Consider the following 12,397-nt stretch of genomic DNA (forward strand, 5'->3'; position numbering starts at 1 on the left):
ATTATTATCAAAGAATAAATGCATCATCATCCTCGTACTTAAACATAGCAGGTATCAAGTTTTTTCTTTTACATCCTCATCCCACCGTAAAATTGTTATATTATTGTATCCATGTATGTATTCTTTTTTTTTTTATTTCAATATCAATTAATTATTTTTTATAAATAATACAAACTTATGATACAATATAATATTATTAAATATCAATATTAAGAGAAGATATACATTATTAAATATTTAGGAAAAAAATTATAAATTGTAAACATTTTAAATTAGAATATCAATTAAAAATTTATGAGAACAAAAACATAATTAAATTTACAAACTTAAATTTACAAACGGTAATGAAACTTAGTTAATAAATTTTAAAAATATTTTTCAAAAATTATAAAAGAAAAATAGATATTCAAATTAAAAATAATTTAAATGTTTCTTTACTTTCATTCTTTAAATTCTAATCAAATCTTTTTTTTATACATAATAAAAATTAAAATACATCACTTGAATAAAATTACACAAAGAACAAAGATTAAAATAATAATAATTTCAATTTAACATATATCTACCATTTTTGAACTTTAGTATGTGTTGGATAATGATAAAAAAAATTAATGAAAATCACATTAATATTATATTATAGTAAAAGAAATATTTATATAATTGCAGTGATAAAATTATACTTGTGATAATGAATTAGAAAATTAAAATAATTATATAAAAAATACAAAAGTCATGATAAAAATAAAGTTGATTAAAAACATAAATAAAAACAATCAAATGTGTGTCTTAGAAATAATTTGATAAAGCATTAAATGAAATAGAAAAATACAATTTAAGAAAATTTTTAAAATATCAAACTGGTCGAACTGTTGAAAGATAATAAAATTGTTTTAACAAAAACAAAAGAGTCATTCAAATAAAATAAAAATTAATAATAAGAATAAAGAATATAAGTTTTTTTATATTACTCAGTAAATGAAATGTTTATTTCATTGAACACTTAAATTGAGAGTTAAATATTCTTGTGTGAAAAAAATACAATAAATAAAAATATTAAGAAGTAGTAGAAATATTTAAATGTGCAATATAAAAAATATTTAATTGAAATACATCATTTGAACATTACTGCACACATAAGAAAGATGTGAGTGTACTCATGATAAGCCAAACAATTAGAAAATAGAAAAAAAAGAGTGTGTATATATCTATATCTATCTAATTATCCTTCTCTCTCTATATATATATATATATAAGTATTTTGGGTGTTTCAACTTCTATGCAAATTGTATATAGTTTTTTTTCAACATTAGGTCTCCATAGTATACTATAATACTTTTACAATTCAATTCAAAATATCCCTAGCATATGTCCTTCAAACATGACCTTCTACATGATAGAATATTTCAAGTAAATCAATCATTGATGAGAAAGGTCCTTCAACCTTTGGTAAGTTATGTTGGAAATATTTTAATATAATTTAAAAAATAAATAATTAAAATAGAAATTCTACTGTTACTCATGTTTTTATAGACCTTTAATTTATGGTTTAATGCTTTTAATGGCTAACGATTATATTTTTATTACTATTTACTTCTTTGTCTCCATTTTCTACCTATAAATACCACCTAGGTGCATGGGGAAAGACACAACAAACAGAGACAACAAACACTATTCTTTATTCTCTATATTATCTTTAAGACAGTGGTGTTCATAAGGTTCAGAGATCCTTCGCTGCACTCGATTGATCTGACGGGTTGTTGTATGCAGTAGGGGCGTTTTTTCTCTAAGGATAGCGCTATGCGTGCCTCAACCCAGGATATTTCTATTCTTTTCATTGTTTATTTTTTATTTATTATTGTTATTATATTTGTTGATATCTGATTAATATTCATTATTTTATATATATTGTCTCAGTATTATTATTGATCTAATAATTATTATTATATCATTTTATATTTTTATTATTATTAATATTATCTGAGTAATCATTTTCTAACAAGTTATGGTCCGCTTTACCTAAAAAAGCATTATATTGAACTAGATTCAAACCGAGTTGCCATAAAACCATGATATCTTTCAAGCTTACCTTTAAGTTTGGTTTGATTGCCTTGCAAATTGGTCTTTCACCCTCTGATGATGTTGGTTATAGAACACAAGGTGTATATGGTGTGAACATTGATATGCACTCTAGGAGGTTATTGTGTCTATTGTGATATGTCATTAGAGCTATCAAAATGGGTCACCGACCTAGTCTAGTCCACCATGGGTTGATAACTTAATGAGTCAACTCAACCTAGCCCATTTTATTAGTGAGCTTAAAAAATTTGAAGCTCGACCTGGCTCATGTGAATCTAAATAGTTTTGGCTTGTTATGTTTTATCCTCCCTTTCGGTCAATTCAGTACCCTATTATGCCAAGTTTTCTTCTTTGTTCATTGTCTTTGTTCTAAATGTGCATTCACATCTTCTTACAACCTAATTTGGACAAGTTATCTATTTTTATATTTTTTTCTAAGCATCTTACAACAATGTTCTAATACCAATTAAAATATGAAAAAAATTGCCTTTTGATTTTTGCTCCATACCCATGCCCGAATTCTCATTTGGATCGTACATAAGATTTTTTCTACATCAGCCTTGACACAAAATATCATTTCTTTGGTTCCATATGCTCTTTTTAATTGGTATCGATATCCTCCTCCAAATCATATTTTCATTTTGATTTAACTTCGCGAGGTAAAAGTGTTGAAATGTGTTTTTACCTAATTATGGTATACATTACTCACTTCTACCCATATATCACACATATTACATACTCTAGACACTATGTTATACCAAAAAAATAGTTTCCTTGCTCTCTCCACACACATAACACATAAATCATTGTACAAATTGCATCCCCTCTATCTTAGGTATTTCTTATTAGCAATTCTATTTAGTGTAACTTTTCAAACAAAATATTGGAGAGATGGTAGTACCTTCACAATTAGTAATGTCATAAATAGTGTTGTATCTTCCCAATTATAATTGTTATGCAACTTCAAATTAGCATCTTTAACAATGTAAGACATATCATCTTTACCATCCCATATCCAAGTGTCTCCATTTCCTTACTTAGAAAGATTGTAGAAAGTTCTCACATTAGTGTATGTACTTATGGTTTTTCCCATATTCAAACCATTTCCAACTCATGTTCCATTTCCACTTGATTTCATTCAATTGTCCTAACTCGTCTAAAGTTGTTTGTTTCATATTTGAATTGTCATATACTTTAGGATATGGCATGAGTGATTTCATCATGCCATCTATCTTTTCAAAAGTTTATCGTAATTCTTAATCCGATATTCCATTTTAGATTCTTATCGAACTAGTTTCTTTTATAAATCCAAAATTATTCCTTAGATCTGTCCACCATTAAAATTTACCTTTTGGTATTAACCTTTTGGGATTCATGCATCATTGAGACCTTCCATAACCTTTTTTTTTTCCTGGTCCCCACTTCCTTGTTACTATTAGTGATCATATACACAATAACTAGTTTCTCTTATACTTGATCAAATTGGCTACAAATCTTTTAATTAATCACCCTTTACTTTATGCTTAAGGCTTTGGATCTCGTGTTTCACACTAGAAATTTAAGTGATACACTGATTTTATATTTGAATCTTATTCTGATATAGTTTTGACTTAATTTTAATTTTCATATTCGCACTATATTTTCAAATATAAAACGAGCAGAAGTACTACTTTATTTGGAAAACAATCATTTATCTAAAATATTCTTTCTTAGAATTTGATATTAAAAAAATTTGAAAATAAAACATAAACGAGGGAAATTTTAGAAATACTCTTATTAAGTATATGATAAAATTAATTAGAATTTATTTACATTAGATATATATTTTTAGTTGGAAAGAGTACATTGCTCAATTATAAAGTTTGTTTTCCGCTCAAATAATAATAACAATATTTGACTAGAAGTATCACAAAAGACCAAACGGCAGAAGAATAATTTTCTAGTCATTGCTGCATCAAAAGAGGATATTTCAGTCAGATTTCTTGATTTGAGTCTGTAATAATCTGTGGCCATCTCACACAACTAATTTAAGGACCCACAAGAATAATTTTCTAGTCATTGCTGCATCGCATTCTCTCACACAGAAAATGCAGGAAAACGGGAACTTGGAGTATTCATACAAATGTGTGATTAACTGTGTTGGAAGCCAACCATAAAATATACCATAAAACAAAAAAAATATTAGCTAAACTCCGAGACATTCAAGGTAGAGTACCAACTACTTCACCTTCCAAAAAACTCTCTCTCCTCATCTATCTCAACTCCTCCCACAGTGTAGACTCATGTAGCTTTCAATTCCCATATCTACAATCTCAAAATTCCCTTCACTTTTCCTTTTCCTGAATCGAGGTGAACAATGGAGGAGGGTCAATGTTTGATCCGGAGTAAGAGAAAGTACTCCATGAGCTCTAATCTTCATGGTTCTTCTACTGATTACCCTTCCTATGATGACCACTCATGGGAAGAACAAGCCTTTGCTAAAGATGCAGCTTGGTCTGGTTGCGTGTGGCCACCACGATCATATTCTTGTACCTTTTGCACAAGGGAATTTAGGTCAGCACAGGCTTTAGGAGGCCACATGAATGTTCATAGAAGAGATAGAGCAAGACTAAAGCAACCATATAGCCCTCAGAATGAAATCCTCAATGATGATCTTGAGAAAACACAAGCCCCGAATTCGGTTCAAATTTCTTTCACTTCATTGGGTTACTTATACCCACCTTCTATCAGTGGATTGGCTCATAACACTAACCCTAATTCTGATCCTTATTCTCATGTTGTTGCTCCACCTTCCAAAGTTTTAGGCACATCAGTTAACAAGAGATGCAGAGAGAAACCCCAGATTCCGCTATACAATAACTCTTCAATTTTCAAAGGATGTCATGAGTCTTCCCCTTCTCTTTCTTCCAAATCCTGGCCAAATTTAACCGATGACTTCAGATTTTGTTCGAGTAGGCTCGATCTTGAAGCTAGTGTTGAGAAAAAGTTGCAGGGATTGGATTCTGGGTGTAGGAGTGAGGGTGATAAGGGTAAAACTGAGGTGGCTGTGAGCATGAACTTGTTTATGAGTCAAGCTCACCCAGTTGTGGAGTTTGAGAATAAAGAGACAGATGCAAGTTTCAAGAAGAGAAAATCAGACACTTCATCCATTCCATTCTTTCCCAAACCATGTTCAGTTGATAAGGATCATGTGCAGTCAGAGATGTTTGATTTTAGCCCTAGCTCTATAGAAGAGCTAGATCTGGAGCTAAGGCTTGGTTATAGGTCCGAGGTATAGTAAAACATTTGAAGTTGTTAATAAATATAATTTTACTCTTTTCTGATTTCCCTCTTGTTTCTTGTTTATTTCTTTTGATACCATGTAAGGAATATTTTGATGTTTGATTGGATGTGTGATAATAACAATATGGCAATCTAAACCAAGCTAGCTCATCAAAGAGTGCAATTATATATATAACTGATGTTTGCATCGATTTTTACTAGGATCAATTAAAAGCATCTGAGAAACATTGCGGTTCTATATCATTTTTTAGTAGGAACATAACATATATACAAGATTCATGTGATTGTAGAACCTATTTTAGCAGTGTATATTAAGTAATATGAAACATTTTTTGTAACTAGATAATCAACTTAGGTTAGGTTGCACCCTGTAGTTTAATTTCATTTCTTTGCTTTTATGGCACATAGAAAATCTGTCTTGTGCCACAAATCAGGTCACAAACATTAGTTCTATTTACATTTTTAATTGGCAGAACTCACGCAAGCAGGTTTTTCCCAGTGAGATAACTCATTATTATTTGTTTGTGGAAACACTACTTAAAATTATAGTCTCAACTTCCAGGTTTTATACCACAAATTTTCTTGTATGTTGCTGGAAGAAGCTTTCCATATGAGCATGCAATGAACATATATATATTTACCATTGATGCATGCTTCTTGTACTGATTATGTGGGGCCTAAGTTGGTACATAGGTTTGAACAGAGCATAAAAGAATTATTGATTGTGTGTGTAAATTTGATGGTTGGAGCATTGAGATGAGTGCATGCATGTGGGGTTTGAGGGTGAAGGATCCTACTAAGAACTGCATGGAATATTGTGAGCTCGTTTTCCTATTCAGTACCTGACTGACATATGAGTAAAGTTAGGAATATATAAAACATGTTTGAGCGTTTCAAAGGCATATAAAGTCAGATACATCCCAACATTGATTCCCTTTTACTTTGTATTATTCTCATCTTCATCAGATTTGTTGCAATGGTTGGTATCCTTATTCCCTCGCGCATAAATCCATTTGCTTACATTCTGTCTCACCTTTTTTCTTTTCCTCACTCTTTCCTAAATCCCTCCAAAATCTGCCACCTACTCCAGAATCAATCTCTTTAAAGAATAGGCTGTGATATTATGCTTTGCTTTTTTATATTCACAAGGAGAATATTATCCCAACAAAACTCATTGGACCTTGCAACGCAATTTTTGTTTCTTCTTCTGTATGCATGAATTAGGTACACACAATGACAAGCTTCTCAATTATAATGTGTCAACTCCAACTTCCCTACAAATTAACCATGGCCACTCAAGTCTGCTGCATAATCGATGCACCTTGGTTGGGAGGTGATATAGTACCATTTTTTCTCTGATGGATACCTTCAATGGGAATTTGATGGAACTAGAATCGCGTCTTTTATTTTTACCTAAAATGGTCAATTAAAAGAGTTATTTTTAAAAATTTATAGGTTTCGTATTAGTTGGTTTTCTAAGAGAAGACATAAAGTATACATAGCGTGACAATTTACTTTTATTTAAATATCAAAATTTTATATTTGATAACAAACTTTTTTTTGACAAAATTTGTTTTCTACACTAAGGTATTATAATTTTAATTTTTAGATTTAATTAGTCGGATTATACCCGGTTTTGTTCCAAAATTTCAAAATGATACACACTTTTACGTTTGTATTAATTTAGTATCTAAATTTGTTAATTTGCATTAGTGCAATCTTTTATGTTTGTGTCAATTTATAATCCAAAGTTGAGTACTAAATTTTTAGGTACTAAATTAACACAAAGGTAAAAATGGGTAACATTTTGAAACTTTGGAACGAAACTGAGTATGTTTCAACTAATTAAATCTAATTTTTATTTTTTATATACTTTTTAAATTTTTTCACTTTAATCGGAAAATGATAAAGGATTGTCGAAGTTTGATAAAATTCTCTTTATTAAAATATCATTTCTATTGTTTTACATTTTTTATGAATGAGGAAAAATCATTTGTCTTATTTAAATCATCTTTGTTTTTCTGATTAAAAAATCAGATTTGTAATCTCTCACACTATAATATCTTCTTAATAAAAATGATAAAATTGCAGAAGCTTACTTACTTTGTATAAAAGACATTTTAAAATAGCCTTCAATGCTAGCATCCTATTCTTCTATTCTTCTAATCTGTATCCTTCACTAGCTACGTATATATGCACATACATATAGTGGCGGATCTTGATTAAGAATGTTGGAGGAGCCAAAATAATATAATTATTTGATTTTGATTGAATCATTAGTATAATGTTTTCAAAAAATAACTTATGTAACTGAACAATTGAATCATCAAATCGAATCATTAGTATAATTTTTTAAAATACGTGAAGAAGTAGAATCTATGTTGTTTTTCATCGTAGTTTTTCTTTTATCACTTTTAAAAAAACATTTATTATTTTATTCTTCATCAATATAATTTTTTTTAAATATATTAAAAAATAATTTGTTATAATCTAGTAAAACATTGAGAGACATAATTATTAAAAGAGAAATATATGGTAGTCAAGTCATTATTAAAAATCGGTTATGAAAAAACACATAATACATTATTCTTTACTTCTATAATAATAAAAAATGAATATACAAGATACTCATGAGAAAAAAAAATAATTTTAATAATTATTAAAATAATATTTTATTATCAAGTAAGATGAGAGAGTTACATCTTGTTATTCGAGAAAGAAAAGAAACAAATAAGAAATAAGAGCAAAAATAATAAATATATATATATATAACTTTATTTTTCCTTCAAAAACAAAAAAAAAATACGAGAGTGAAAAATTAAAAAGGTAATGAGAAAGAAAATAAAAAATATCTTATTAAATATTTTGTTTAATTACTCTTTTGGTTACTATCTCCAAAAATATTAAGGTCTTCACATTTTCTTTAGTCTCAATTTGATTTCAATTGTTTAGTTACAATTTGATATTTTTAGATGAAAACATAGATAAAAAAAATAATTAAACATAAATATTTGTATTCTTTGTTATATTTGATTTTATGATTTATGATTTATTAGTATTAAATATTTTATTTTATAAAAGAAATAAAAAATATATAATATAATTTTCTTCAATTTCTAAAATACACTATCTATAATTTAAAAAAAAATTAAAATTCTTAAAAATTTCAAAAATATATATATAATTTAAAAAAATAAAAAATATTTGGGGATGCCAAGGCCCCTCCCAGCTCCATAGAAGCTTCGTCACTACATACATATGTGTAGCTATACTTTTCTTTTTTTCTCTTTTTTAAAATGCATATTTTAAATAAGCTTATGCTAAACACCATATGTGAAGATTTTATTAAATAGGAAAAAAAAAGAAAAAAAAAACATAGAAATCACATCAAACACATAATAAAATTACATCACACAAATAGGAAAAAAAACTATTATGAATAAACTAAAGTAAAAACATAATTTCCTTCACGAAAATCCTTCTATAATTTGAATTCCATATACTTTTAAAACTCATATATTTTAGAAGTTCTTATTTTAAAGATTTAGTATTAACTTTCTTTTGAAATATCTCTATCATGTTTCTTTGTAGTTTGAACTGACTTATCATTATATTTAGTATTAGAATCTTCCATTTCATCAGACATATTAATTTATTTAGAAACTAATTAATTTTAATTTATATGCAAAACGAACTTCTTTAGACATTACAAAATTAGGATTTGTCTCAAAACTATTATATAGGGAATGTAGTTATTGTTGGAAACCTGTAAACTATTAATGAGAATGACATTCTTGTAAAAAAGCATGTTATGAATAGGACACCATAAATAATAACATCTAGATTCTTAACCAGATAAAATTCATTTATAACACCAATATATAACTATCAATTAACGACAACTCTGTGACTGATATGTAATTCAAATGATTTCCATATGAAACATAACTAAGTAATTTGCATGAATTTCAATTAATCATTTTTTGGACAAAGATAATTCATCCTTATTTTTAGTTTTAGAAATTATTATATGTTGTACAAGTAGATCTAGTTTAAAAGGAATATATTTTGGGTCTTGTAAACGAAGACTAATATTTTGTATTCTTTTTTTAAGGTCTTATATTTAGTATTTTTTTTTAATGTCAGTAATAAGTGTGTATTAAAATAAGACTTTTTGACGTATTTTTTAAGGAGAGACTTCTTGACTTACTTGGTGACATTTTTTTTTTCAACTTAATTAATTCAATAATTTAGTTTTCCTTATAAAAATAGAGAAGAGAGAGATGGCAATGAAAATTAGGGTAGCATATTGCAGAGTGCACATGTGCTAAGTGTCGCTTTTCAACTTACTTAATTGGCGATGAAGAATAGAACTATAGAATGACAAGAAAATATTAGTTGTTTATGAAATTGTCTGGGAATTCTATGTTTAACAAGCATTTCACTCGTTAATTAGAAATTATTGCTTTGGGAAATCCGAATTTTGAAATAGAAACTTCAGAGTATTAGGTGGTATTTTGTCTGGGATTTGCTATTCGTACTTAATTAATTTAGTTTTTGAGTCACCACTCACTTCTTTTTGAGTAATTCATTTAGAATATAATTGCTATGAAGCAGTTTCTTCTCTCACGAACTCACTTGCACATACTTTATTTATGGTGGGTGAGCCTCATCCAAAAAATTTATATCTTACAATTAACAAAGTAAAATAAAGTTCTGAAGTACATCTGATTACGTAGATTCGTGAAGTAAACATATAAAATATTTACAAAGAAATATTAAAGTGAGACTTTTGATATATTTTATACATTTAGTTTTCCACTTATATTTAAATATTTAATATATTTACTTTTTTAAATTATACAAATAAATTATATGTAAAACCTCTGACACATTTCCACTTAATTGAATTGACATTTTGATGAGACTCAAATCAAAGAATTTATATAAACTAATTGTAAGTAATTAAAATTATAAGAAAAATAAATTTACACGATTTTGAGCATTTCTTCCAGCACCTCTTTCTTCTTCCTGCACCCCAATAAAATATTTTATTCTCATCTTACCTCTCAACAAAATATATTAAAAACCCTAAATTTATTTCCTCATGGACCTGTCTTGGCCTTCAGCTGCCATCTCCATCATCTTAGCCCATCACCATTTTCATTTTTATCATCTTCACAAAACTATCAACATGGTGAATTTCAGATTGTCCAATTCAAGACTAAAATTTTGGATTAGTGAATCTAATATGCATTACCGGATTCAAAGTATATATTGGATTATCTCGTCTGGCATGTAATTGTAAATACCGAATTGGATAATCTAGTATACACTTCTAAATCTGATAATATATATCGATAGGGACGATTTTTATATAGACACATGAGTGACCGGGGTTCCAAATATTTTTATATTTTTAAAATTTAATATACAATTTTAAATATTTCTTTTAAAATAATTATGTATTTTTAATATATTTTATATATTTTGATATTTTAAATATCTATATTTATACATAAAGAAAATATTCTCTATTTATGTTCACATTTATTTTTTTATTTTACCTTTTAAATAATTTTTTAAAATTAAAATAATTATTTTATTAATCTTTTAAGTAACCATTTGTTAATAATTTAATTTTTTTTTTCAATTTGACTGGTTTTTTACACATAATCATAATAAATAAAAATCAATTACATTAAAATTATAAAAAGTATTTATATTTAATTTTATAATTATAAGAATGACAATAATAATAATTTTATTATTTTTTATCATCATAAAAAATATAATATTTTTAGTTGTTTATATAAAAATTATTTTAGGTTTAATTACTATTTTTTTTGTCTCTATTCCTGTTCACAAAAAATTAAGTTGGTCCTCTAGCTTTTTTTTTTAATTCTGTTCCAATTTTTTGAAAATTTGATACAATTTTGTTCTTTTTGTTAAATTTCTTGAAATGGATCAAGATTTTTTCATCAAAATTGAAGTTGCAAAGAAAAATGGTTTGCTTTGTTGGTGTAATTAACATAATCATAGTGTCAATTTTGATGAAAATTTTTTGACCTATACAGAAATGGGTATGGGTACGGGACAAATATTTATCCAGTGAATAGGGTACGGAGGAGCTACTACTTGCATCCTATCTGTCCCGTTGACATCCCTAGACTTAACATACAATCATCAAAAAATTTGAAGTCAATGATTTTTTTTCAATGGTCTTCACATAGCAAGAACTTTGCATCAGACCCACTAGCTAGCTAAACATTTTTTCATGTGGTTTGGTGGATTGAGACCCTTAGCTATTAGATTTTCTTTTGGGGTTGAAATATTTTTCAAAGTAATTTTGCTGATAAAAAAATTTCTAAAGTAGTTGTGTAATAAGGTGACTGATTAGTATAGTGAAACGTTTGTGTGATGCTCCGCTATAAATGTAGTAGGATTTTGGTTGAGATTGTTTCTTTAATGTTATTTATTTATATTATTAATAATATAAAATATAATATCTTTGTTGCATAAATTTATACATACTTATATTTTTATATGGATTGGAACACGTATTTTTTATATGTGAATATATTAATTGTTCATAAAAAAAACATGTAGGAAAACATTTGATAGGACTAATAAGTTAAGAGTAGTAAGTATTGATATAATATTGCTTATTTAGGTGCGAAAGAAAGATATATTCGAGATTTTTATGTTTTTTTTTTGGAATTTCCATCGGAGTGCACTACAAAATTTTAACTTCTATTTATATATGTTTTGTACTTTTCACGTACATATTTATATATTAATTAAGGTTATATTGATGAATTATATATATATATATATATATATATATATAATATTTATTAAATTTATTATTTTTTATGGAAAAGTAATTAAAATTTGGTGATCAATTTAGTAATCACTAAATTGATGACAGAAAAACGATTATCTATTTTAGTCAATAATAGTAACTGATTTCAATTATTAAACTCAGTTTGTAAACCATTGAATTTAGCTAACACTAAATTTTATCAATGCCATGCAT

The 12,397-nt window shown here is 27.0% G+C and overlaps 1 protein-coding gene across 1 annotated transcript; it reads left to right on the plus strand.

Moving 5' to 3' along the window:
* Positions 1-4,220: 4,220 nt before the first annotated feature.
* Positions 4,221-5,458, plus strand: LOC114185697 (zinc finger protein 10-like). The gene has a single exon (XM_028073568.2). The coding sequence runs from the start codon at positions 4,433-4,435 to the stop codon at positions 5,351-5,353; it is 921 nt and encodes a 306-aa protein (XP_027929369.2). The 5' UTR covers positions 4,221-4,432; the 3' UTR covers positions 5,354-5,458.
* Positions 5,459-12,397: the final 6,939 nt, after the last annotated feature.

The sequence above is a fragment of the Vigna unguiculata genome, chromosome 5 (assembly GCF_037176805.1).
Source record: "Vigna unguiculata cultivar grain cowpea cultivar isolate G323 ecotype 2 chromosome 5, ASM3717680v1, whole genome shotgun sequence".
NCBI classification, from domain to species: domain Eukaryota; kingdom Viridiplantae; phylum Streptophyta; class Magnoliopsida; order Fabales; family Fabaceae; genus Vigna; species Vigna unguiculata.

Coding starts and splice junctions, on each gene's coding strand:
- LOC114185697 (XM_028073568.2), top strand. CDS start 4,433: ATGGAGGAGGGTCAATGTTTGATCCGGAGTAAGAGAAAGTACTCCATG.